The sequence below is a fragment of the Aspergillus aculeatinus genome (genome assembly GCF_003184765.1).
Source record: "Aspergillus aculeatinus CBS 121060 unplaced genomic scaffold BO66scaffold_8, whole genome shotgun sequence".
Classification (NCBI taxonomy): domain Eukaryota; kingdom Fungi; phylum Ascomycota; class Eurotiomycetes; order Eurotiales; family Aspergillaceae; genus Aspergillus; species Aspergillus aculeatinus.
In genome coordinates, this window is record NW_020291477.1 from 187,520 (window position 1) to 212,477 (window position 24,958).

A 24,958-nucleotide genomic window follows, 5' to 3' on the forward strand; every position below is an offset into this window, starting at 1 on the left:
GGCACGCACCGATCGAGGAGTCACCGGCAGACCCGCCCAGCAGGTTAGTGAGAGTGCCGGGCTATATATCATCTTCCCCTCCGCAGACCTTCCCCTCCGTTTCTTTTTTTCGGCTTTTTGGTCTTTGACGGTCGCGAACTCTTCGCCGCTGCTCCAGTCACCTCTGGTATACGTTGGAAATCCTCTGGTGCTCTTTAACTTCTTACCACAATCAAACCCTCTTCAGAATCCCTTTTTACTGCCAGTCCAACTGACGCCGGATTCATCCGTTGACTCATCCGCATACCCACTATCGTGCCCCGCCTCCAGACGTTCCTCCCTCCATCTCAGTCCCTTGTCGCAGTTTCAAGGAGTCCTAACGATCGAAGTATTCAATTGCTTTTAGATCTTCAGATATCACAAAACCAACACATTCGCAATGGGTGTCACAATTGTTCTTGGTAGCCAGTGGGGTGATGAAGGTGAGAGAAAACACCGCTGCCAGCCTGCATCTCCTGCGGTATCCACCCTGCCAGCAATGAATGCACGCTGACATCAGATCGATTGAAAACAGGAAAGGGAAAGATTACGGACATGCTCGCGCAGGAAGCTACGCTTTGCTGCCGTGCCGCTGGCGGCCACAGTAAGTTTTTTCATTCTCATTGTTTGTCACGGCTCTCACTTGTGTTTTTTATTGTCCCCTTGCAAACGCGCTCACCGGCGATCGATGGGAATGCGATCTAACATTGGACGCACTTAGACGCGGGCCACACTATCGTTCATGGCTCTACGACTTATGACTTCCACATTCTTCCTTCCGGACTGGTCTCCCCCTCCTGTGTCAACCTCATTGGTGCAGGAACTGTGGTGCACGTTCCCAGCTTCTTCAAGGAGCTGACGGCTATTGAGACTAAGGGTCTGACCACCGCTGGAAAGCGTATCTTCATTTCAGACCGCGCCCACGTCTGCTTCGATCTGCACTCTGTTGTGGATGGCCTAGAAGAGGCCAAGCTCGGTGGTCGCAAGGTCGGCACCACTGGTAAGGGTATCGGTCCTTGCTATAGTGACAAGGCTGCTCGTCGCGGTGTCCGTGTTGGCGAGATCTTGGACGAGCCTCTTTTCGAGCGCAAGTTGCGTTCACTGCATGCGGGATATACTGCCCGCTTCGGCGAATTGGATTACGACGTTGAGGAGGAGCTTGCACGTTTCAAGGTAGGCTTTGGTGATTGTTGGAGCTTCGTGCGGACGCTGATGCTGACGGCCCGTTGACAGGAGTACCGCCAGCGCCTGGGTCCCTACATTGTCGACCAATTGGCCTTCCTGCAGAAATACAAGGATGCCTCCAACACTTTGGTTGAGGGTGCCAATGCTCTGATGCTTGATCTGGATCACGGAACCTATCCCTTCGTGACCTCCTCTTCGACTGGCTTGGGTGGTGCTGTCCAGGCTCTGTCCTTGAACCCCACCAGCATCACCTCCATCATTGGTGTTGTTAAGGCTTATACCACCCGTGTCGGCTCAGGCCCCTTCCCCAGCGAGCAGCTGAATGAATTCGGTGACAAGCTGCAGGGTGTTGGTAAGGAGTTTGGTGTCACCACCGGTCGCCGCCGTCGCTGTGGTTGGTTTGACATGGTCCTTTGCCGCTACTCGCAGGCCATCAACCACTACACTGCTCTTAACCTGACCAAGTTGGATGTTCTGGACGACTTTGACGAGATCAAGGTCGGTGTTGCTTACATCCTTCCTGACGGCACCCGCACGGAGAACACCATGCCTGCCGACCCCGAGGTCTTGGAGAAGGTCAAGGTCGAGTACGTTACTCTCACTGGCTGGAAGACCAAGACCATGGGCATCAAGAAGTATGAGGATCTGCCTCCCAACGCCCGTGCCTATATCGAGTACATCGAGCGCGGTCTTGGTGGGGTCCCGGTCAAGTGGATCGGTACCGGCCCTGCTCGTGACGACATGATCGCCCGCGAGTAGATTCCGCGGTCTGGTCATTGAACCGGTTGGTTGTTTTATTCTCATCTTCTCGTATAATATCCTCAAGCACCCAGTACCTTTATTTCTTTTACCATGTATGTTTCTATTCTGGATGATTTGTACTATTGTCTACTACGGTGAAACGGTAGACGGCTGGGTCGCAGATAAAACTAGAGTACAAGATTTCCATCTCATAGACATTTTCAGATCGGATCACCAGTAAAACAAGGCCAAACAACGATGTAGCTATGTGCTAAGCTTTTCCTGTTGAATGGATAGACCTAAAGCGGGGAATAAGAGACACAGCATCTATGGATGCTAAGGTCTAGGCACAAAGTAGATATCCTTGCACTCGTGGCTCAGTGGTAGTAGCGTCGCACTTGTAATGCGAAGGTCATGGGTTCAATCCCCATCGGGTGCATCGCATTGTCTTTTTGCCATTTTTCGTTTCCTACCTCTCAAGATAGTGTTAAACATCAGCGTATACGTTCGCAGAGCTGAACCGTTGTTTTGTTTGTTTTTTTGTTTTTGCTCCATAGTTAGCCAGATAAGAGTACAATCGATTCGCACATGATCAATCAACCTATGTCCCAAGAGCTCAGATAATCTCTCCTCGTCGGCTGCTTCGGGAAACGATAATGCTTTTGCGCCTGAGGCAGAAATATATGCATTCTCTTTCCCACAGCCTTTCCAGTATGTACCCCAATGCCCCTCTACTGACTTAGCAGGGGCATTCTGTAGTTACCAGGCGTCAGAGCAGCCCACATGATTACAAAGGAGGATAAGCCGATCTACCCCATCTTACATGCATCATTGCACATTCTTCCAGCTGTAGATGGTATTGCCGGATGTCGGCCATTTTCGGCTGGGCGGAGAGCGACGCACCAATCACGGACCCGACAATGTGATGACCGTTTCCCGATCGGACTCCCGAGGTTCCATCCTGAGCCTCGAGTCTCAACTTCAACTTCTTGTCTCGCTGTAGCGCTGTCGAACCGCGATCACCGATTCTCACCCTTCCTCTTCGTTGCAACCCGACTCTCCCCTCCTAGATTATCACAATGGCTTCAATTGCGCGCCAGTCGCCCCTCCTCCGGCAGTCCTGCCTGTCGGCCTTCCGCGCCCCTTGGGCCTCCAAGAATGCCGCCGGCGTGTCGCAGGTCGTGGCCTTCCACGCCTCTGCCAACAAGCAGATTCTGCCTCCTCTGCCTCGTGAGTCGCCCGCGATTTATCTGAGAAAACGTTTTGAGTGTGATTGTTGGCGGTCCACAGAGATTGTGCGGGGGTGTGGATGAGCTTTTGTGGGGGATAGACATGGGGAGGGGGCGATCGATTGGAACTCATGAAATATATGGTGATGCTAACATATCAATGAAACAGAGTCCATCCAGGGAACCAGTATGTTATTTCTATCAATCAACCTTCCTCAAGCCTGAATTCGTTGTGCGATGAGAAGATGGCCTTGTTGGCCGTTGAAGAGCTTCTGGTCCATCGAAGAGAAACCTTCGATTTTCCGCAGCGCATCGATGACGACCACGGACAGTTCGAAGGACATGACTTTTCTAACGTTGGCTCTTTCTCGACTTCTAGTGAACGACCCTGCTCCCATTCCTCACTCCCACCCCGTCCACGGTAGCTACCACTGGACCTTTGAAAGGTGCGTCGATTCGGGTGTCCGGGATCACCAAAATGGAACATAGCGCTGATCATTTATGTATAGACTCGTCTCCGCTTCCCTCGTCCCTCTCTGCATTGCTCCCTTCGCCGCCGGCTCTGTGAGCCCCGTCATGGACGCTGTCATCTGCTCCGCTATTGTCGTTCACTCTCACATCGGTTTCGAGTACGTTCCTGTTACATTGTCGTCTTTGCCCGAACCAGCCAGGAAGCTAACCCTCGCTCTTTAGCGCCTCTATCACTGATTACTTCCCTGTCCGCCGTGTGCCCAAGACTGCCGCATTCATGAAGTGGTTGCTGCGTGCCTTCACGCTCGGCACAGCCGTTGGTCTGTACGAGTTTGAGACGAACGATGTTGGTGTGACGGAGGCTATCCGCAGGGTGTGGAAGGCATAAATTTGGGGTGCTGTTCTTGTTTGATGTTTGTTTTGTTGAAGGCGTTTTGCCTATGTATATGCTGTCTTCCTTTTCCCTCTGGTAGATGCCAGTACTGAAATCTTTACTACCCTGGAGCATAAAATGAGTGTATTGTGTATGTGATTTATCTGGTTTGAGATTATTCCATTATTTTCTTTTTTTACGACCTGTAACTCTCTCTCTCTCTCTATTGTTATCTAAACGCCCAGCGCAAGATTCAAGTGTATGTATGGCCCTGCCAAAGTAAGGCAAGCGAGTCACGTAGATATTTCGAACATGTGTGTTCCTCTTCCAATTGCCAACAAATCGGTAGGTCCAAACAGCCGATAGCCCTTTCCACCAACTTACTCCTCATCTTCCAACAAATCCTCCTCCCCACCGGACAAGCGATCATCATCATCCGCCTTGGCCACCACCCTCTCCATCAACTGCAACGCCGACCGCAACGGCAACCCCACCACATTATCCCAGCTCCCCTCGATCCTCTCGACTAAGATCGACCCCAACCCTTGCAACCCATACCCACCGGCCTTATCCGCGCCCTCCCTGGTGCGCACATACGCCCACAGCAGCTCATCCGTCACCCCCTGATCGAACTTGACGTCCGTCTCCTCCAGCGCCGTCTCCAGCGCATACCCGGGGTCGCGGGCGCTCACGAGCGGCGCCATCGCGCACATCGCCGTGTACACCTTGTGCTCGCCGACGTCCCGCAGCGCCTTCAGCATGGCGAAGTGGTCGGCCTCGGAGCGGGGCTTCTCCAGGATGCGGCCCGACGCCGTGTCGGCGATGATCGTGTCCGCCGCGAGGATCAGGCCCGGCTCCCCCTTGGCCTCGTTCATGATCTCCTGCCGGTAGACCGTCTGCGCCTTCTCCGTCGCCGTCGCCAGAACGTACTCGAACGGTTCCATCGTCTTCGGGAAGTCTTCTGGCGTGTTGGACGGGATGATCTCCAGGTTGGGCAGGCCCAGCTGCGAGAGGATCTGGCGGCGCCGCGGGGAGGCCGAGGCGAGGATGACGCGCTGGCTGCGGAGGTGGTTGAGGATGGGGAGGGAGAGGGGCGGGGGCCGCGGGAGCGACGACATGCGTTTCGTGGCGGTTGTGGTGATCGGGGTGGTGTCGTCGTAGGCCGGTGGGGGGTCGGAGGGGTCCGTGAGGTTGTTGAGGAGGGATTGTTTGCTGTCGGACATTTTTGACTCTCCTGTTTTGGGGGAGGGGTTAGGCGGCGAGTGGTATGGTGTTTTCTAACCGAGATCAAAAGGTATAGCGGTAGAGAAGGAGAGAGAGGAAGAAAGGAGTATTAGACGGTGTGCAGATGAATTCCCACGTTGGCTATGAGCATTTCCCGCATTCGGACGAATTTTGAAGCTTTTGGTAATCGTCAACATCTAGGCGGTCAATCACGGCAGATGGATTGGAAGGGGGGGGGGCTATCAATCAGTCAATGCAGGCAACAGGCAAGGGGTTGGCTGTCTGGGCTGCTGTCCCACTTAAGTCGTGTCACATCTGAATGCAATCTCCCATGCTGCGTGGTATTGGTAAATGGGTGCATCATTGAGTGAATGGAGAGTTCTCGCTTTCGCCGGTGTTGCTCTTGTAAGATGATCATATTTGCTCTGAATTGCACTAAGGACATATTATGGTCTGGGCAATCTGTTGACCTGCAACAGAACAGCTGTATCCTCAAGGGAAATACCTTCGGAAAATGCCACATGAACCCCACCGATTCTCATTTGTGATCCACAGCGTCAATGCCCTACCCAGAGCCAACCTAGGAATCAATATTGACGCTGAACACCATACAATTCCACATCATGAAGAAGCGTCGTATGCGATAAGAGATCCCAGTAGGCGCGACCAAACCGTGACGCGCCGAACAGAAAGGCTGTGCAACCAAGTTCTCCTATAGAACCACACTGGAACATTGAGCAAGCGAGCAGTTCCAGACTGCACCTTCCTCTCCTTGATGTTCAGACTCTGGTACCCAATAAAGCGGAAGCTGCTTCATATCTCCCAATCATGCCCTTTCCCCTTCCCCCGTATCATCATCGTAATCGTCATCGTCATCAATAGTAGCATTGCTCATATACAGTCAGCCAACCACGTAGGTCAGACCCGAAAGGCATCGTCAATATGCCCGCCCCGGCGTTCAATCTCTGCCACCAACTCCTGTCGCTCCTGGAGCTGTAGCTGGATGAAATCCACCGTCTTCCGAAGCACAATACTCTCACTGCGCCCCTGCCCCTCCAGGCCAGGGACAAGCTCCGTCAAACGATCGAACCCTTCCCGAATCGCGGCGCGGCGCTTCTGCTCCGAGGCGATATGATTGTTCTTTTTCTCTTGTTCCGTCAGTCGCGGTTTCTCCTTCTCCTGCGCGCCAGCAGCAGTGGGTTTGGATGCAGAGGTGCCGGTTGGGGTGGTGGAAGGGGACCGGTCCTCGGGTTCATCGCGGGGTACCGTTGCGCTGCTGTTCGGTAAGGGGGAGTAGGAGGTTTCGGAGGAGCTGGATGCCAGGGAGGCAGGTGGGCGTGCAGACGGCATAGTTTGGGGGGGAGGGGGGAGGTTATGCGTTTCTTAGGGTTCAAGGGAGTTTAGTTTCTTTTTTTTCTTTTACCCCTTTCGTTCTTGTTTCAGCTGCAGTATGGGTTTCAGACGTCAGATGCCTGAGATTGGTGTAAGAGAGTTATACGCGTTTTATTGTTTGAGGTCCTGAGGTTCGTGGGGAAAGGAGATTATCATGTGCGTGTGCGGGTGAGTCGGATTTTCATGTGACGGACTGCCGGACTGGGGGCGGTTGTGGCTTGGCTGCGACGGAAGACAGTAGTTACCCGTGGGGAAGTATAAGTTAGACTCGAGTCGACTAGATGATGATGGGATTGAAGCGAGCCCGGCCTTTCGTATGCGAAATGGATACGATTGAGGATTTATTCTCTCGTGAAGAGAGATGTCTCTGGTGATCTCCCAGGGGTAAATTGACCATGGATCTGGACCTGGACCAGGGGAGGAAAGAGAGAAGAAAGACCCAACATTTGGGTTGGTTGTTTGTTCCTCAGGCACAAGCCGGTGATGTGCCTGGGGCCCTGGAACCAGCCCTGACCTATTCTTCGGCCGGCGGCAGAGCGCCAACTGGTCAATTGTTCCGGATGTCTCCACGGGCAGCCGATAAACGTCATCGATAGTTCAGGTTGCTTCTAGATCAACTGTGGACTTCACCATGCCACCCTCTCAGAGCCCCTCGATACATGCCTATTTCTTCAAGGCTCCCCCCCGTCGCCCAGCGCATCGGCCTCCCCTGTCTTTCCTGCCATCAATCCCATCACGTTGACTGTGAACCTTGCAGCAATTGATCTGGTTTGGTTGGACCCCAAATTCCCCAATATATGACCTCATACTCGCGCTACGGTCTCAACGTGAAGGCTTCTACAATCAGATAGCCCTTATCAACGGCGCACACGGCTTCAGCAGCCATGGCTGAGCACATACCACTACGCGGATCTTGCCAATGCGGCCGCAATCAATATTTGATTCGTCTGCCTGATGATGTTACCGACCATGCTCACGTCTACTTTGACTCCAGTCAAGACAACCGTAAGTTTTCCCGGTCTGCGGCGGTGCGCTATTTTGGAAGTTGTGCCGCCTCGGATGAAGTGATAGCTTCTTGGTGGATTAAGTACTGACATCGTTCCAGGAAGATTTCACGGCTCACCGTTGACGGCATGGCTTCGCGTTCCATTATCTTGGTACCAATCGCACACGCAATCCTTTTTTCCCGATGAAACACATGCAAGTATCCGACGCATCTTCTCCCCGCACCATGCGCCTCACACTCAGCGGGTCTTTTGCGGATTCTGCGGCACCCCACTCACATACTGGAGCGAGGTGCCCCGGGATGAGGCGGATTTCATGAGTGTGTCTCTGGGTAGTCTTTTCGGCGAACATCAACGTAAGCTGGAGGATCTGGATCTACTTCCCCCAGCTGTCCCTTCTTCTGATGACGAGGATGAAGAGGAGGACGACGAAGTTGAGGAAGTGCCAAGAGTTGGCGAGGGTGAAGTGGAAGACGCGGACGAGGAAGAGGAGGAGGAACCCGAATCTGAAGGCAAGGTGGTTGCTGTTCCGGCGGCAGCGTCGAGTGACCGTCCCACTCCGTCTCGTGTAGTCATTCCCGCTGCCGCGGGGGCCGACGGGTCTGGTCTCTCACAGAGCTACAGGCAAGGCACCTTCGGTGGGATACCGTGGTTTGAGGAAATGATCGAAGGTAGCCAGTTGGGCCGTTTGATGAAGACGAGACGTGGGATGGGTGTTAGCGACGACCACTCGACGACCGTCGAGTGGGAAATTAGTGAGTGGTCGAGCGATGCGACTGGTGCGCAGAAACCGGCTGGCGTCGGTTTGCCCCTTCAGGCAGGCAAACGGAAACGCGGTCTATAGATCCTGCTCCTAAGAAGACTACTTGAACTGCAATAGCTCAATAGCTCAAGGTAGCGTACATAGTAAATGACTGCTCTTGTTAACGTTCCTGGTTTATATAAGATTCATAGTATGCAGAAAGGAATTCAAGCAGACGTCCGCATTAACAGGCATACCCGCTGAAAAAGCCTGCTGTGGTCAACACCGACCACAACAATTCTAGTACTATTTGTATCTTGCATTATATCAGGATATAGAGAAGTCATCATGGATAGCTGCAGTGCCTGCCAAGCACAGCTCCCGTTATGCCTTATAACAGCCCTGGGTCAAAGAGCTACACCGCTGAACAGCACTGTAGCATAGACAAAGCATAATGCACCCACTACAGCACTGATAGATTTCCTGGCATATCCTGAAATGCTCTGCAGTGCCTGCTTCGTGCCTCAGGCGCCCAGGCTTAAACCTCGCGCGTTTCCTAATTGGGTAACGGGCTGTTTCTGAATACAACACAGTGAAGAGAGCTTGTTCTGTCTCTCACTTGGTCACCTCAGCAATCATAATCTCTTCTTCTTTTCACCCTCATTCTTCTTTATCCCCCTCATCTGAAGTTCCTCAAAAGACCTACCATCGTACCCTGCTACCCTTCGTTAAACACATATCAACAAAACTCTCCTTTGACTTGAAGCCTCTCTCTGGTGAGTGCACTGTATACCTCATAAGTTGACTGCACGCGTCTAGCGTGAGGATTCGTAACTCTCTGGTGTTGTTGAAGAGTGAAATCTGTCGGTCATGTTTTGCATCTCATTCTCGAAGTCATTCAGCATGATATCAGGTAGATGCTAACCCTGAGCCCGGTATAGAGTAACAGCCAAATCGGAATCCAGGAAGAGGCTTCGCGCCTTGACAAGACCAGGACACAGAACTGGTGTCTTTCCTGTGATCTGGATCTGGGATTGGCATACGTGCATCATGTTTAACCCAAGGTCCCTACGGGGCTCCTACCCCTATGACACATGCTCACCAACGCCGGCTATATACCGCAGGCTCATGACAATGCATCCAATGGCTGCACTCGAAGACAACGAGTCTGTGTCAACACTTGTGCTTCCCAGTGTTTCAGGAGAGGATCAAGGGACAACCAGAGCTCAGTGTTGCCCGAGTCCGCCTGATTCTGTTTTCGAGGACAGCGGGGTTCCATTCTTCGCTGGATTTTCAGAAGATTTAACCGTGGAGCGTGACGTTATACGGCCAGTGACTCCTCCACAATCTCCTAACTGGACAGTGCATCACACTCCTGAAGCAGACAGTCACACTCGCCCCAATTCTTTGCATTGGAAGGACGCGTCGCAGTCTGACCCAAGGCCAGGCATACTGAGGGTAGTCTCAGACCCGCGGGCTAAGGTTGTGAAGAACGTGTGCAACACTCTTCCCAGATCTCCTGCGAACAAGAGCCTGCGTCAAAGCCTAGGTTCTTATGTCAGCAAGTTGCGAAGAAGAGGCCAATTGATCAAGAAACTCAAGGTCAGTCACTGGAAGATGTGATGAGATACAAGCAACTAACGGGATGATTCAGGGGCATTATCCGAGACGCACCGGTAGAATCTCGAAGCATGGAGAACTGCCATTGCCGCATCGTTCGGTTTTGCTTCCGGTCTCAAACGTATGTAGACGCTATGTGTAGGGCTTTTTGAGAAATTGTCACTGACGAGATCCAGTCAAATCAAGCTTCTGAACCTGGACAAGGACACTCTAGGCACTCAATCAGCAGTGACCTAAACGTGACTGCTTTGTCACCTGGGGGCCAAGTGCAGAGGACCCGCCAGGCAGTGGATTCAAGCAGAGGGGGCAGCGTTCGCTCGTCTCTGTTAGCTTTCTGGGACTGGCTTGTTTATGCACCTGAGAACACAACCCCAGTCCCCACGCAGCAACACGAAAGTGAAAAACACGCCAGACATCTCACCTCTCAGACACCTTCTTCTGCTTCACCTTCTCACCATCTTACTCCTCCTTGTCCTCTTGAACTTCAAACGTTCACCACTGCTACTTCGTTGTCAAAAGACAAACAGATCCCTACACCTTCTCCGCTATCACAAGAAAAATCTCCCATTGTATCCCCACTGAAAATCATTCCACCTCCTGGCTTTTCTGCAAGAGAAAAACCTCTGCACCACCGTAAGACAAACCTTCACAGGATGGCTGCCGACAAGCTTTCAATTGAGGATCCCTTCCAGGATCCTCGAACTCCTGAAAGACGTTACACCGGGCCATTTGGCACTACCCTTAGTGAAGGCAAGAAAGGTAAGCTCGTTCCCCCAATAGCTTCATCTGCTGCCTTGGATCCAAGTGTTGCATTTATGACTGAGAGGGCTCTATGACTGAGACGCAACACGATGACCCTTCACGCTTGTTCTACACCACGTCTTTTTCATGCTAACTTTTCTTTCTTTTGGATAGAGGCATATGAAATTGCACCATCCATGAAAAGCTTCTCCATGGAGAGTAAATCAGAACGTCCATGCGGGAACGTCAATTATGGTAAGTGGACTGTATCCCATTCACATGGCAATCAGACTAACCATCATAGACGATGAAGGAAACTTGTTGCTCTCTCAGAGACGTGAGGCCTCAGCCTCTCGCTCTACCTCGTGTTCCATCGAGAGTAGCAAGCGCTCTCGGATCCCGATGGCTAGCTACCACCTCAGAACACCGGCAGGGCCATCTTCGCTGGGAAAAGAGATGCAGACTCCCAGCACACATCGCAGTGCGATACCTGTGCCTATTCAAAAACGCAGTGCATCGTCTCCTGCTCGTGCCTATGAAGCCACACTTACAGAGCCATGTACCGGAAAAGCTCCATTTGTTAATACTCCTTCCGCTCTAAGTACCAAGTCATCAGAGGGGCTGTTAGGTGCTACTACGTCCAATTTTGTGACTGCTACCGAGAGAGGACATGCGATCTCCACCTACTTGTCTGATGATGATTGGAATTTCGACGAGGAGACGCCGAAGCCACGACGTACCGTCTATACCGGCGAGTATCGTACCCCTGTGGCCGAGAGAACTGCCCAGCGTATTCATGGTCCTAGACTGAGAATCTCTTCATCCGCAGATGAGGTGTTGAGAGGTACAGGATTACAGTCTGTTGGATACATCTCAAGCCAAGGATATGACTCTGGAGAGTACAAATCGATTGATAAGTCATCTTCATTCGAAAGAGGACAAGATGGCATTGGTGATACTGCGGGCAATTGTTGTTACCCCATCAATTCGAATGATCAAGAAGGCTTCGAGTTATGCGAGGAAACTCAAGGGTTGGGTGAAGAGACTGAGGTTCATGAAAGCATGTCAGCGGCTCCTGCCCCGAAAAGCGTGCTGTCAGAGCAGATCCGGTCACAGGCTTCGGTGACAAAAGCTTCTCCTATCAAATTGCAGGAAAATGACACTCTGCTTCCCGTCGCATCTTCATACCTGAAGAAGGAACGAGATCAGACTCCGCCCAGTGGTGAAAGCCATCACGATACTCAGCACATTGAGGATTCTCACATTGGTTCTACAGTTGAATCTTTCAGAGTTCAAAGAGCTCACGCAGCTCTTCATTCACACCCCGTCAGATCGTCATCAGTGGAGGCTATGTATGAGTTTCCAATCCAGGGCACTGGTCTTCTCAAATCGAAACCTTCAAATGGAACCGATCAAGCTGCGACATTCGACAAAATCTTGTCTAAGACTATTGAGAACCAGAATACCTATATCGACGTAAGGGTACAGAATCCTGCCCCACGCAGTGAGAGAAAGACTACTTTCAGTATTCTAAACATGTTCAAGCCTCGCGCTGGTGCTGATAAGGAGCTCATAAATCCCGACAATGGTGGCAGCACTCAAAAGACTCCCATAACTGCGAAACCGATTCGGAAGGCCGTGAGTAGCAAGAACCTGGGCGCTGCCATGAAGCCATCGGGCCTTGGATGGAGCATAACTCATTCACGCAAGACTCGCACCGGCCAAATCTCGAATCCGATACAGATACCTCTCGAGCGGCTTCCTGCTGGCTATAAACCTCTCCCTGGCCCCAGCACTCCTAATCTGGTGAACGTGGAACGAAACTTGCCTACAAATCCCAGGATCCACACGCCCACAGTCGCTGGGTCCCGATCACGCAGACACGTTGTCACAGCTTCCAGTGGAAGTCCTTACCTTGCCAGCCAAGCGTCGAATCCTTCAAGCAAGTCCATCCTGCGCGCAGCTTCTCCTTCGAGGATCCCTGTCCCCGTCACCCATGCTGGGGTTCAAACAGAGAACAGGCTTGTCAATCAAGGTGGCGGTGTGCACGATGGAGTGCTTGATCACTTCATCAAGAAGTATGGGAGGGGGGCTATGACCCCCCCCCAGCGCGACACCTTTTTGCGGGTAAGTCTTAACCGAGTGAAGACATCACTAAAGGATCACGTAGCTGACCGAGTTGTTCCTAGGCGGCTGTAGCCCTGATACAGCACCTCGAGGGCGTCGGGGCTGCCCAGAAAGCCCTGGACGAGGCAATTGCCTCGAAAGACAAGAGGCAGTCAGAGAAGGAGGCTGCTGAGGAAGCCCTCGAGCTGTTGTACGAGCAGCTCGAGGGCTTCCTCAGCTAGCCTTCTAGCTGACTGCCTCTTGTCTTTCGAGGAGAAAAAAACAAAAAAATTTAAAAAATAAATCCTAAAAAAAATTGAAAACAAAAAATTGAAAACAAAAAATTGAAAACAAAAAATTGAAAACAAAAAATTGAAAACAAAAAATGTACATAGTCTTAATGAAACTTGTCTGAGTATCACACTTGCTGCTCTACATTTCTACATTGTAAACTGATGATGAAGTGGAACAATTACCTTTGAGGGACCAATCAGTCAGCCGTGACCGAGGCTTTCATGAAGCTCCAGAGTCTAGACAGACACAGCTCGAGAGACATACTCTCAAACAGGTGCTGTGTGTTTGCAAACCCAAGGCCATTGCCTCTGGCAGCCCACGGCGATGAAAGTTCCTTCCCCAGAACACTTCTGAAGTTCAGGTAGTCGCTCCGGAGACTTTAGCCTCTTGGAAATCTTTTACTCTATCTGTTTTTTTCTGTTCTCAGTGGCCTTCTTCTTGTGTTGCAAGTATTTCTTCCATTCGTCTACTCCCATTGCTCTTATCACTTTGAGTCATGAATTATACGCACCTAGAGCTTTCGCCCAGCCAGGTAAGGCATTTCAGTTAACCAAGCTACTTCTGATTCTCAGGGAAGAAAGATGAAGAAGATCCGAGCAAACTCACTGATGGTAAACACTCAAAGCTTGACCCTGCAGTGGTTTCGTTTTCTCGCCAATCCAATCATTGGGAGGGATCCAGATTGGTTCCATCAACCCATGGTCTTTCACCGGCTGCTTTGCCTGCACTCTTTCCGGATGCCTTGACACCAGGTAGTGTATCCTTCCCGCCAACTATATCACCTAGGACTCTTCCTCCAGCTGTATCGCCTGAGCACTATCAGCCAGCTGCGGCGCCTGGTAGTTACTTCCCGCCAATTGTATCGTCTGGATATTGTCCAAACGGGCAGGTCATCTCGCCAACTCCGCGTCAAATACATCCAAATGTCACGCGACCGCCACCTCCACAAAGATCCTATCCACAGATCGAAACAGATCGTATGAACAGACAGCTATTAGAGCAAGACCGCTTATCATATCAACAACATACAGTAAGCGGAGCCCAAAATCTCCTATTTGAGGTTTACCAGTGATAACGCAAGTCAATGATTAGGTCCATGCGCCGTCCTACCTTGCTCCACGTCATATCCTGCCACTACAGTGCGCTTTAGCCCCAAATACACTCCGATTGCCCGTGCAGAACCACCCGCAATGCTATTCAATTGAAGCTACTCCTCAACCTGGAATGTCGAGACCACCATACCTAAGCATACCACAACGCCCAGATTCACTACAGCTCCCAGGCCCGTATGGAGGTGACCCGGGCCATATTCAGGATCACGGAAAAGCGGACGGTGAAAACAAGAGGCGTACGACATTCTACTACTCTACTCTTCGCCCTGAAGCACCCGAATTTATACCCAGCCGCATGAGAAGCAGCCACATGTTCGTGCCTCGGCCGTCTCATACTCCCATTCGCCCTCCTCACCTTCAAGGTAACAACAACCATGCCCTGGAGTCGAACCAGGGATATCGCAATCATGCCCCTAGTGTTTTAAAATACCCTTTCATTGTATGAGAGGAGAGATTCATCGCGAATTTCTTCAGTCGCAGATAGACGGGAGGTGTCAGCACGGTGTTGCGGGAAAGTCGACATAGATGAAAGCGGTTGCCGGTCATGGATAGAATTGCTCCCGGCGAACACGAATACACAATTAACCTTATCTTTCCCAAGGTATTGACAACGGGCTGTGGTACTAGCCTTGGTGCATAGCTAGGAAGTTATTCTCTGCCTGTGTTTTACTGCTTGCTTGCGCGGTAACAGCCATCATTCCGTTCTTGGTAGATAGAAGAATACCTGGTCAATTCATAGAACTATAGGGCTGACGCTGAGTAACTCCGTGCCATAGCCATCACATCATCTGCTAAGCAGTCGTTGTTTTGCAGAATGAATACCTAAGTGGGCTTATTTCATAGAGGGTAGAACCAAGGATTGAATGAGTAGCATATGACCGATGTTGACCTCCGAAGATCATGGGAGCAACGTATGCTGGACGAGATTAGCATAGCCTCAGTATGAGTATCGACATACTCAAGAGAATAGCGAGTGCGTGCGAGATACTACTGTGCAAGCGTCTAGAAGACAATAGAAGACAGCAGAGGTGTATACTTGGCAACAACTGCCACTGCGATGCGCACTCACCTGGCATTGCAGGGCATCTCGCAAGGCATACTCGATCAGGTTAGCCGGATCCCACGTGGAGTCGGGAAGGAAGCTGTCCACGCCTGAGGCACCAGCCAACCCACTACATACACCTCTTTATCTCCCACGGCCGTGTTCCTCTCAACCAAGATCAGCCAGGTTGGACGAGAAAGATCTCCGGAACGACCTGCACCTGCTCTTGAATGAACTAATCCTATCATAGCTACCCTTTCGAAGTTTTGTTCTGAGCTCGAACGTTGGAAAGTCGCGGTGCTCAAGCCGTTCTTCGCATTGCTTACCCGTTCGAGTTGCCTCCATTCTGGGCTTGGCTCTCCTTATCCGACTGGATCCATCTATCTATCGCTTGTTGCCCCCAGCATAGCACGATCGACCAGCCACTTCTGCAGACTGCGCCTGTTTTAATATGGTCTTCTGCGGCAAGCCAAGCAAAGGCTGCGGGGAGTGCCGCTCTCGCAAGATCCGGTGCGATCAGGCGCGGCCAACCTGCTCGCAGTGCGCCAAGGGCAACCGGGTCTGCCCCGGATACCGAGACGAACTGTCCTTGATGTTCCGCGACGAGAGTCAACAGGTTGTTCGGAAGGCACGGACCGGGACCACAGCGCGCAAGACTAAACCAGCCGGCAAATCCGGCTCTAGTGGCCGGTTTGAGACTCCCTCTCGGGGTAGCAGTAGCACTACGAGTAGTAGCCCCAGCGCCGCATCGGGTGACAGTAACATAGTGGACTTCAATGAGGACACGGACCTTCAACGAGAGCTTGCCACCCGGCGCCCCCTCGATCTTCAGCCTTCGTATCAACCTACCAAGAACGAAGCCATCTGCTTCTTTCTGAGCCAGAATAATTGGATCGGGAGCGTCTGGATGAGACCAGACTCTGCCACGGAATTCATCCTCGATCTACGGACCTCACCCAGTCAGCAAGCTATGATAGCTAGTATGACTTCTGCAGGAATGGCCATGCTTGCTCGCGCCAGGCGATCCACTCCCCTAAGAATTACCTCAGAGAAAGAGTACGGACAGGCGTTGCAACTGCTCACTTCTGCTGTCACCGATGAGAAAGAGGCCAGGGACAACTCTACCCTGGCCGCTGTTCTACTTCTAGCGATATTTGAGGTGCGTTCGACACCAACGTCCTTCCCCTTTCGCACTCACAGCGTCTGATTGGAGAACAGGTTGTTTCTAGTAGAGCCCCGCAGAATCTTGACAACTGGACAAATCATATCTCCGGGGCTGCTGCACTCTTGGAGTTGAGAGGTGTGGAACAACTTCAGAAGGCTGAGGGGTTGAAGCTATTCTTACAATTACGATATCAGATTGTATGTTGATATATTCCAGTATTACCCCCTTCCTCCGCAGGCCTGACTAACGAGCCTGTCAAGATCATCAGCTGCTTGCAACGAGAGGCTCGAGTGCCGCAGTCAGTTCTTGACTGCGCAAGGGTGGCCCAATTTCTGCGGCCTCAGACCGAAGCTTATAGCGACCGATTGATCAGTATAAGTGGCCGGCTGGCCAATCTCCGGGCAGACATACGTGATAAAGTCATCACCGACTGTCAGGAGATCTTGTCCACTGTTTATAGCATAGAAGGCGAATTGATGGCATGGCTTGCGGCTTTGCCGCCTCGATTTCTGTACACCACCATTGAAAGCCCTTGGCCTACCCAGTCCGATTGGGGTCTCAACTCGTACAACAACCGATTCCACGTGTACCAAGACCTATGGCTCTGTCACGCGTGGAACCAATATCGCTGTGCTCGAATCATGATCAGCGAGTACATCCTCACTTACACATATCGACTGAACACCAATACGACTCTCACTCCCGATCTAGCTAATCATCTCGCGCAGGTTCGCGACAAGGCTAGGCAGTTGGCTCTCGACATATGCGCCAGTGTGCCCTATCACTTTAGCGCTGACCTCGTTACCGGCGAGGCTACTACCTTCAGGACGGTGACATTGGAATATGGCTTCATCCGTGGCATGATTCTTCTGTGGCCCTTGTTTCTTGCTGGCGCTACTGAGCCGAAGGGCCATTCCCTACGCAAATGGGTGGTTGATTGTTTAGCGCTTATCGGTAACCGCCTGGGCATCGATCAGGCTTTGGCCCTGATTGATATTTTGGAAGTCGGCGAGACGTTCGATGTCCTCGGGCAGACGGACGATGAACATATTCATGAAAGGGTGACAGCATTTTGCTGAGACGCTTCTAGTCTCGACCCCTTGAGGGTTAAAGCGTCTGTGCATCTTCTTACCAACAGCCTTGAAGGCTGGTACGATTTGATACCTAGTGTATATATATGAACATAAATAAGTTATGTGTCGAAAGTGATGAATGTTTGGCGACTTGTACAGATGTACGTCACTCTAGTTACACGTGACTGGCTTACTGACATGGATTCGCTAGCGAAAACACACATCATGCAATCATAACTTCATTGAACAGGACCCATCTCGGTCTTCGTTATCCGTCGCATGACCAAGGTTCGGGATGAGGCAGTGCCAACATGCGACAAGGGTAAGTTATTAGACTATTGACTGCGGTTTTGCGGCCCCCCGCCTCGGCTAGTAGGCTGTGCACTGCCTACCACCACTATCCGGTCTTCCGATAGTGTATGGTGGGTTCGAAACAAACAGCAAACAGCAAACAGCATCCATCAGCCTTACAGCCTCCCTATTACCCCTCAAGAATGTAGAGTACATGCCAATGCAGCCCTGTAGCTTTAGCATATCACTATCGCGCCTTGTGGAGCTCGTGGCCAACAGGAATTAGCCATGCAGCCATGTCGTTTGAAGATGCTTAAACTTTACAGTTTGAGGCAGTGCCGCCGTGCAAACTGCGGCAGGATCCATGTTGGATCTCCGGTAAGGAGACGGAACTTGGAAGTCACGGGTGGATGGAAAGGGGGCGAAGTCATTCCTGCCTGGAAGCCTTAGGCTTGGGTTCTTGAAACTAATTGGTTGGGTTTGCATACCATTCAACACTGCACGTGGCTTTGCAAAAGTAAAATGTGTTTGTGCTAGTATATAGCCTGAGGTCTACTGACTGGAATGAACCCTGAGTGTGTGGGTTGAACCAGTCTGCCTTGACTGCGCCTTCCATGTCTTTCGCACATTGGGTGAACGATAACAAGAGAAGGGAGGAAATCATGCCAGACTACATTCACTGATTTACTTTGACGTTGCGCCCTTCCTCTGTTTCGTCGTCTTCTATACTCCATACACACAACGAATTCTGCCCTCAAGGAGGCTACGTCTTTTTCTCCGGAGATTCCCGCCTACTCGACTCGAAGTTGAATCATCGAGCTGACCGACTATAAACATCTTTACCTTTACCCCTCCCAGATGCCACTTTTACAACACCTTCGAGATAAGCTTACCCGTCGAGACTCAACTCATCGTCACCAGACCTCGAGTGAACAAGCTTACAGTAATAGCACCAACATGGGACAAACTCACTCGCATGAGAAGAGACGCTCAGGAACAGGCTCAGTCAATCGGAGCATAGCGTCCCAATCGAGAAGCATAGGAAAGCCAACTCCCACAAGCCATCAGGACCCATGGTCGCCCCCACCGTACTCCGCTGAACCTACAGCGAAGATGCCTATGCCATCAACAGCCTCGAGCACCTCATCAGGCGACTCGCCGTATTCATTCCTACGCGAGTTTGACACCATATTTGTGGTTGATGATAGCACATCCATGCGCGGGCGGCGCTGGAAGGAGGCCGAAGATGCTATCGCCGCGATCGCTCCGATCTGCACGCAGTATGACAGGGATGGAATCGACGTGTGGTTCCTCAATCACCGCAGAGATACTGGTCGAAGGGGGCCGGGGTCATACACGAACATCACGCTGGCGGACAACGTCCGGGAGATCTTTGGCAGCGTGTATCCCCAGGGTCCGACGCCGTTCGGCCGCCGCTTGATGGATATCCTGGGCCCCTACATGCGCGACCTGGAGAAAAAGGTCGCCGCAAGCGATGCGTTCGAGGACTCCACGCAGCTGCTTAAACCATTAAACATCATTGCGATCACCGATGGAGCGTTCACGGATGACGCGGAAAGTGTGATTGTTAATGTGGCCCAGCGACTCGACAAGATCTCGGCCGTGCCCTGGCAGGTTGGGATTCAGTTTTTCCAAATCGGCGATGACCCCGTGGCGCGGCAGTATCTGCAGGACCTGGACGATGAGTTGGGCAAGATGACACATCAGAAGAACTTGCGCGATATTGTCGACACCGTGCCGTGGCGAGGCGACAAGGGGCAGACCCTGAGTGCAGATGGCATTCTGAAGTGCGTGCTGGGCGCAGTGAATCGGAAGTATGATAAGCGGGACGGGCATCGTTGATTACGATTGCTTCAGGGTGATCATTGTTGTTATTGTTGTTGCTATTCATATCCGCTGCCACTGCCTTCTCTCCCACTGCTGCGACACCCCGTTGCCTTCTTTCCCCCTCTTCTCTCTTTGCTTGTTTCACTTCTTTTGCTCTGATGCAAATGTTGATCAGTGGTGACTTTTCGGCTTGGCTTCGGTCCTTAATCATGTTATAATGAGAATGGGCGCCATAGATGAAACGCGTCGCAGCAAGCGCCCAGTTGCCGCCGTCCGTGTCGGGGGGGGGGCTCTGAGTTCCTTGAATTCTGGCGGGATGCCGTGACTGGTCAAATGCTACGACAATACTAAATCATAATAATGTCTATGCTTCCTTTTTTCCCTGTAGCTCCCCTTGTGTAGTTTCTTTAGTTCCTACCTATAGTTATCTGTAGGCTAGCTTGCAATACACTTCAAGGAGGTGTATGATTGGCAATGTCATTGCACGGATTGCTCGGCTACTCCCGCCAAACTGGAACTGAAATGCTCCTCCCACTGTTTGAAGAACCATTACTGATTGGTGTAAGAGGGTAAGTTCAAGTCCAAATTCGATTCGCTGGCAGTCAAAGCGACCGCAGAGGATTTAAACCGGCAACGACCTGCTACAGCTGAGGAGAAAGACAGGTACCACCATCTCAGGCCAGTCGAGACCTCAATCTATCTGTTGCTGGAGTTTCCCCCTTAGAGATCGAAGTCTAGTTGCCCAGCACCCGGGAAGTAAACAGACTGACTGGCTGCAGACATGCAGCAACAACACACTTAAGCGACTAGGATGGTCCGACTAATCTCTTGATTGGCTGACTGGAGCTGACCCCTGGCTTGGTGTACGGAGTATGGTTTGCAAGTGCGCTGGTCCGGGCGTGAGGTTGGATTCACCGGCCATGTCCTAGTGCCACACGGCCCAGATTCACCTAGCTCTAAAAGCGCTCAGAGGGGAAGGAAACACGAGAACCCGTTGATTGTGGCCATTCTCAGCTGCTGACACGGAATCCGAAGGTCAGTCTGCGTGGGGTAGATAACTCTAGGCCAGCGAGGCCACTTTGTTCCTGGACAGCCGACCGGGGATGGCGCGAGTGTCGGAGATATGCAGGAGTCATGCATAAACAATGAGAGGGCGCAGCGCGCAGCAGTCAACAATCGACATATCCAACCAGTCCACATCTCCTCTCTGCTGCTAGCCTGCTAGTAGTAGTCAGCTTTGCCCACCTGCGGGCCACTCACGTGGTGTGGAGAAGTCGATCGGCGCGTAGTCGTAGGTTTTTCCGGGTCCACCAGATATGCCTCCTGAGGGGGGTTGATCAGTGGTCGCTTCGCTAAAAATCTCTCATCCCGCGATTGATCTCTCGGTGAGAAGGGGAGACAAGAGGACAATTCGAGAGTGACATTGACAAAGCTTATTTGTTGTTTAATAGATCGGTAGTTGAGGTGAGAAGCTGAGATGAAGATAACTTACGGGAATTGGAAAGAAAGGGTCAGCCTCAGAGTGGCTTGTGTCCAGCCACCACCAATCCCAAGGTAGTGATCTCCTTGTTTGGTTAGATTAATTTCCACCGTGGATTGCACCCAGCCGCTTGTCCCCAATCATCACTTTATTCTCAGTCAACTTCTCCGTACGGAGTACCACTGCCATCTATCATCTTCGTGCAGTGGCTGGCTACAGTATTCCGTACACTGTCCCTTTTCTTTTGTTTTCTGATCCATCAATTTCCCTTCCTCGGACTTACATCGGTCTCCACTCACCACCCTTGCAAACTAGGAACTAGGCTGTTGAGCTAAGCCTGCTAAGGTACCGATACCAGGCACAGCTAACATGCATCCAGCCTAGCTAAACGCCCGTGATCCAGTTGTGTCCACCCGTTCAGGACTCGAGTCCCTTCGAAGCCCACTCTGGTTCGCCAGGAAGGATCAGCATCCTCATCCCAGAAAAACTCTCCTGGGTGGACCACCAATCGCCCAGGAACCATGTTCGGATCTCATCGCGCGTCCTTTTTCTGTCGGCCGGCTGCCATCATGAACTCTCCTCTCTCGCGACAGAGTTCTCTTGTAGGGACGATCACTATCGTGACGTGGTTATATCATCCCCCAGTGGATCCCTGACAAGCGCACCGTCTTGCTACAGGGCTACTGAGCTGCCGAAACTTGATTTTCTCTCTGTTCCGGAGTACGGAGTACAGTACACCACCTATAATAATAAGCGTTGACGTTCAGGTCACGCCCGGAGTGTACACATACGCGCGATCGAGTTGATGGTATTCTTGAGCTTCACTTCGGCTTTCTCACCCTCGTCGACCAGCCTGGACCATCGTCTAAAATTTGTGTGAGAGAAACACTGCTCGAAACGTCCGGCTCCTGCAGCAGGCGCTGAAAATACCCTTTTCCGCCTGTCATTGTTCTTCCTCGTCCAGGTAGTCCGCCTGTCGGCGCTTCCGACCTACCATTCCTCCAGCGTCATTGGCCTGATATACCCTTCCGATCTCTCGGTCAGGAACGTCCAAATTTAACTCCCGCAGCCCCGCGGCTAATGAATCACTGATCTACCCTTTCTCCCGCACATTGTTGGTGTTCAGCTTTCTCTGTGTTGTTATGGCACAGTAGCCACTTTCAAGCCGCAGCTGTCAGCTTCCAACTCTTATATCACACTAGGAAACTGCGTGGCAGGACATCGCCGGTGGGATTTATTCCTCCTGACATTCCACACCAGGACACAGCCTGACTAGGCTTTCTGCTAAACGCCCTTCATTTGCCTTTTCTCTACTTTCACTTGCTCTTTTCCAAGCTGGTCTTGGAATAACATCCATTGCATTCCTTTCAATCGACAAATTTGCTTAGCACATCGTGTGCAGTCCAGCCGACACAAAATCTTCCGAAGTTCAGACTAGTATTCAAAGCGCTTTCCTTCATTGTGTCGTTCGTCAGACCCTTATATATACACCTGTCGCAGTCATGACTTCGACAACTTTAATGACATTCCTTCTGTAAGTTGTGGTTCTCTGAATTGCGAATCCCCGCTCACCTGCTAATGGCGACGCGCAGCTGTACCAATCCGCAGGTCAAGTCAGTCAAACTGCTAGGCTCATGGGACAATTTCTCCAAGCCCTACCTCATGGAGCGAGACAGACGTGTTGGTCCGGGTCAGTGGAAGGGGTGTCATACCTTCGCCAACATCGTGTGCGATGGTTCACCGGCCCACATGATTCCAGCACGTTCTGGTGGACTGAAGATGGGAGGTACCTACTGGTATTATGTTTGTACTCCCGAATCTCCTTGATTTAGGGAATTGAATACTAACAGACCCACAGTATCTGCTGGACAATGATGTGGAGTACTACAATGAGGCAGAACCTATTACCACCCATTGTCCATTTCTTCCAGGCCAGCCGGTCAATGTTCTCAATGTACCTGTTATTCTTCCAGATGCCGTCCCCGCACATACCCACTCAAGAAACCCAAGTGCGCAAAGCGTGGTTCCTCAAACTATGAACCCGGATGATAAGTACCTCAACCCTCGACGACCGCCCAAGCCTAGACCAACGCTTCCGCGCCTCCGAACGTCTCCTCCGTTGTTGGAGCAGCCAACCCCAGCCTGGTCGTTCAGCACTTCTCCGTTGGGAATAATCACCAACAGGAGCGCTTCGCAGCCCAGCAGTGCAACCCCGAAGGTCAGGGTCAACGAAGGACCCAGGGGCCCAGTGTTCAAGACCGCTCGGTCTGTATCCCCTCCAAGATCGAGAGGACTCCTCGCCGCATTTCGACAGTGGAATGTTTCGTCTCCTGATCTTGGAGAACATCATGGACCAGAGATTGCCAGACCTAGTCCAGACCGGGGGCCGTTAGATTCAAATCCTCATATACCTACTGGCCGTTTCGATACCAGTATTCATCCGAACATTGTCATCAATCGCCCGCCTTCCACCGGCTACGATCAGTCTTATAATCAAAGAGTCTACACAGGCCATCACTTGGCCCCGGCCGCTGCTGGTGATCGCCAGTCAGTGCCCTCGAGTATCCATGAAAAGTCTCAAAATCCCGCGGAGCAGCCACTCGTTGCTGAACAAGCAACACCACGCGCAAAAGCACGCGATTTGAAGCAAATGAATGCGGTCGAAAGATCACTCTGGGAATCTTCTGCTTTGCTAGCGACGTCCATCGGATTCACGACAGCTGAGGATCTGGCCATGACGCCAAGGCCCTCTGTTACCAGGGAAAAGCGGCTGCCGACACTGCCGAACTCTCCATCCTCGGTCATGGACGAGGCGTTGCGCGAGATTGATGCTCGAGGAAAGGCTTTTGATACGGAGGCTATGGTTAGCCACTTCTCCGATTTCACTGATACGGACTCTGTGGCAGGTAGCTCGGTGTGTGAACGAAGCCATTTCTCTGAGTGGAGTACCGATACGGAACTTCTTTCTCCGGAGTCTATGACATGCTCAGCCCCATTCGACCAAGACGTACCACCTCTTCCCGATACCTACGTTTCAGGTTACGCCGATTACCTGAAGACATCAGTCGCAGGAGAGATGAGTGACCCGGATACACCTCACCTCACGGTGAATTCCAAGTCTACAGCTACCTCCGTTGCAGGCGATTCGCCTCTTCTTGATCTTCCGCTCCCCCGTCTTTCTATCTCGCTATCGCCGTCCGATCTCAGTTTGTCTGACCTGTGCATCAACGATGAGGAGGATTGCGTGGAGAGTAACCCCAAGCGGCATGCAGCGTTCTTCGGAGGAGTTGAGTCTATTCAAGGCCTTGGCCTTCTACACAGCCCCGATCCTACTGTAGTGGGCTTTCCAGAGCATCTCAAGGATGAGATAAAGCTCTTGCAGGAGGAAAGGCGTGCTGTATCAGATCCGGTCAATAACCGACTGAGCAGAGCGTCCCTATTGGGACAATCCGCCGCCATGCGGGAAATGATGACTGAGCTCAGTTACCTCAAAGGTATGATTGAGTCAGGAGCCAGTGCGGAGATATAAGATATAAGCTTTGTCTTCCTTGAAGCCATATATATGTCGTTCACCTTAAGTGTTCTAGTGTAATATAATTTGAGAATAATTCGATTGCTTGATGTCTGGCTGTGTTGTGTATATGATTTGTGTAGAGATTGCGGCTCGGCTTGTGAGGTGAAAACCATGCTGTTCACCGTTGGCCCAGATAGCGGATTTTATGTTTTTTATCACTGCGAAAACTACTATCGGCATTTCTTGGGGAAGCGAGGAAGTTCGAAGCCAAACAGTAGTGGGCGGATCGCCAG

The 24,958-nt window shown here is 51.6% G+C and overlaps 9 protein-coding genes and 1 non-coding gene across 10 annotated transcripts; 8 read left to right on the forward strand and 2 right to left on the reverse strand.

Annotated features, from left to right (window-relative positions):
• The first annotated feature begins 106 nt into the window (after positions 1-106).
• On the forward strand, positions 107-2,169 carry adB (adenylosuccinate synthase ADE12). Its single transcript, XM_025646754.1, has 4 exons — positions 107-461; positions 554-622; positions 740-1,191; positions 1,252-2,169. The coding sequence occupies exons 1-4, from the start codon at positions 419-421 to the stop codon at positions 1,960-1,962; spliced, it is 1,275 nt and encodes a 424-aa protein (XP_025506949.1). The 5' UTR covers positions 107-418; the 3' UTR covers positions 1,963-2,169.
• Positions 2,170-2,310: 141 nt separating this feature from the next.
• Positions 2,311-2,383, forward strand: BO66DRAFT_t67. The gene has a single exon. It is a non-coding gene; the product is annotated as a tRNA-Thr (tRNA).
• A 522-nt stretch (positions 2,384-2,905) lies between these two features.
• BO66DRAFT_389243 (CybS family protein) lies at positions 2,906-4,236 on the forward strand. The gene is made up of 5 exons (XM_025646755.1): positions 2,906-3,174; positions 3,343-3,360; positions 3,553-3,619; positions 3,683-3,802; positions 3,867-4,236. Exons 1-5 carry the CDS (start codon positions 3,024-3,026, stop codon positions 4,030-4,032), a joined length of 522 nt encoding a protein of 173 aa, XP_025506950.1. The 5' UTR covers positions 2,906-3,023; the 3' UTR covers positions 4,033-4,236.
• On the reverse strand, positions 4,217-5,436 carry BO66DRAFT_389246 (nucleotide diphosphatase). Its single transcript, XM_025646756.1, has one exon. It carries the CDS (start codon positions 5,238-5,240, stop codon positions 4,398-4,400), a length of 843 nt encoding a protein of 280 aa, XP_025506951.1. The 5' UTR covers positions 5,241-5,436; the 3' UTR covers positions 4,217-4,397.
• Positions 5,437-6,165: 729 nt separating this feature from the next.
• Positions 6,166-6,417, reverse strand: BO66DRAFT_284704 (uncharacterized protein; the record flags this gene model as incomplete). Its single annotated transcript, XM_025643109.1, has 1 exon — positions 6,166-6,417. A coding segment is annotated over one exon (252 nt), but the record flags the coding sequence as incomplete, so codon positions are not given.
• Positions 6,418-7,316: 899 nt separating this feature from the next.
• On the forward strand, positions 7,317-9,698 carry BO66DRAFT_418211 (uncharacterized protein; the record flags this gene model as incomplete). The annotated part of the gene is made up of 4 exons (XM_025649725.1): positions 7,317-7,638; positions 7,739-8,098; positions 8,177-8,416; positions 9,643-9,698. The coding sequence occupies exons 1-4, from the start codon at positions 7,518-7,520 to the stop codon at positions 9,696-9,698; spliced, it is 777 nt and encodes a 258-aa protein (XP_025506953.1). The 5' UTR covers positions 7,317-7,517.
• Positions 9,699-10,652: 954 nt separating this feature from the next.
• Positions 10,653-13,088, forward strand: BO66DRAFT_464272 (uncharacterized protein; the record flags this gene model as incomplete). Its single annotated transcript, XM_025652458.1, has 4 exons — positions 10,653-10,758; positions 10,915-10,995; positions 11,045-12,867; positions 12,951-13,088. 4 exons carry the CDS (start codon positions 10,653-10,655, stop codon positions 13,086-13,088), a joined length of 2,148 nt encoding a protein of 715 aa, XP_025506954.1.
• Positions 13,089-15,454: 2,366 nt separating this feature from the next.
• BO66DRAFT_389248 (Zn(II)2Cys6 transcription factor) lies at positions 15,455-17,680 on the forward strand. The gene is made up of 3 exons (XM_025646757.1): positions 15,455-16,453; positions 16,513-16,656; positions 16,720-17,680. The coding sequence occupies exons 1-3, from the start codon at positions 15,746-15,748 to the stop codon at positions 17,536-17,538; spliced, it is 1,671 nt and encodes a 556-aa protein (XP_025506955.1). The 5' UTR covers positions 15,455-15,745; the 3' UTR covers positions 17,539-17,680.
• Positions 17,681-18,495: 815 nt separating this feature from the next.
• On the forward strand, positions 18,496-20,162 carry BO66DRAFT_235753 (uncharacterized protein). Its single transcript, XM_025642797.1, has one exon. It carries the CDS (start codon positions 18,682-18,684, stop codon positions 19,684-19,686), a length of 1,005 nt encoding a protein of 334 aa, XP_025506956.1. The 5' UTR covers positions 18,496-18,681; the 3' UTR covers positions 19,687-20,162.
• Positions 20,163-22,164: 2,002 nt separating this feature from the next.
• On the forward strand, positions 22,165-24,780 carry BO66DRAFT_235808 (uncharacterized protein). The gene is made up of 3 exons (XM_025642798.1): positions 22,165-22,685; positions 22,744-22,954; positions 23,010-24,780. Exons 1-3 carry the CDS (start codon positions 22,654-22,656, stop codon positions 24,678-24,680), a joined length of 1,914 nt encoding a protein of 637 aa, XP_025506957.1. The 5' UTR covers positions 22,165-22,653; the 3' UTR covers positions 24,681-24,780.
• Positions 24,781-24,958: the final 178 nt, after the last annotated feature.

Excerpts from the sequence above, each read along its gene's own strand:
- BO66DRAFT_235753 (XM_025642797.1), top strand. The coding sequence starts at position 18,682 with ATGCCACTTTTACAACACCTTCGAGATAAGCTTACCCGTCGAGACTCA.
- BO66DRAFT_235808 (XM_025642798.1), top strand. The coding sequence starts at position 22,654 with ATGACTTCGACAACTTTAATGACATTCCTTCT. Across the intron at positions 22,686-22,743 it reads ACTTTAATGACATTCCTTCT|CTGTACCAATCCGCAGGTCA; the intron begins GTAAGTTGTGGT and ends GGCGACGCGCAG. Across the intron at positions 22,955-23,009 it reads GAGGTACCTACTGGTATTAT|TATCTGCTGGACAATGATGT; the intron begins GTTTGTACTCCC and ends ACAGACCCACAG.
- BO66DRAFT_389246 (XM_025646756.1), bottom strand. The coding sequence starts at position 5,240 with ATGTCCGACAGCAAACAATCCCTCCTCAACAACCTCACGGACCCCTCC.
- BO66DRAFT_389243 (XM_025646755.1), top strand. The coding sequence starts at position 3,024 with ATGGCTTCAATTGCGCGCCAGTCGCCCCTCCTCCGGCAGTCCTGCCTG. Across the intron at positions 3,620-3,682 it reads TACCACTGGACCTTTGAAAG|ACTCGTCTCCGCTTCCCTCG; the intron begins GTGCGTCGATTC and ends ATTTATGTATAG. Across the intron at positions 3,803-3,866 it reads CACTCTCACATCGGTTTCGA|CGCCTCTATCACTGATTACT; the intron begins GTACGTTCCTGT and ends CTCGCTCTTTAG.
- BO66DRAFT_389248 (XM_025646757.1), top strand. The coding sequence starts at position 15,746 with ATGGTCTTCTGCGGCAAGCCAAGCAAAGGCTGCGGGGAGTGCCGCTCT. Across the intron at positions 16,454-16,512 it reads TACTTCTAGCGATATTTGAG|GTTGTTTCTAGTAGAGCCCC; the intron begins GTGCGTTCGACA and ends ATTGGAGAACAG. Across the intron at positions 16,657-16,719 it reads TACAATTACGATATCAGATT|ATCATCAGCTGCTTGCAACG; the intron begins GTATGTTGATAT and ends GAGCCTGTCAAG.
- adB (XM_025646754.1), top strand. The coding sequence starts at position 419 with ATGGGTGTCACAATTGTTCTTGGTAGCCAGTGGGGTGATGAAG. Across the intron at positions 462-553 it reads TAGCCAGTGGGGTGATGAAG|GAAAGGGAAAGATTACGGAC; the intron begins GTGAGAGAAAAC and ends GATTGAAAACAG. Across the intron at positions 1,192-1,251 it reads AGGAGCTTGCACGTTTCAAG|GAGTACCGCCAGCGCCTGGG; the intron begins GTAGGCTTTGGT and ends GCCCGTTGACAG.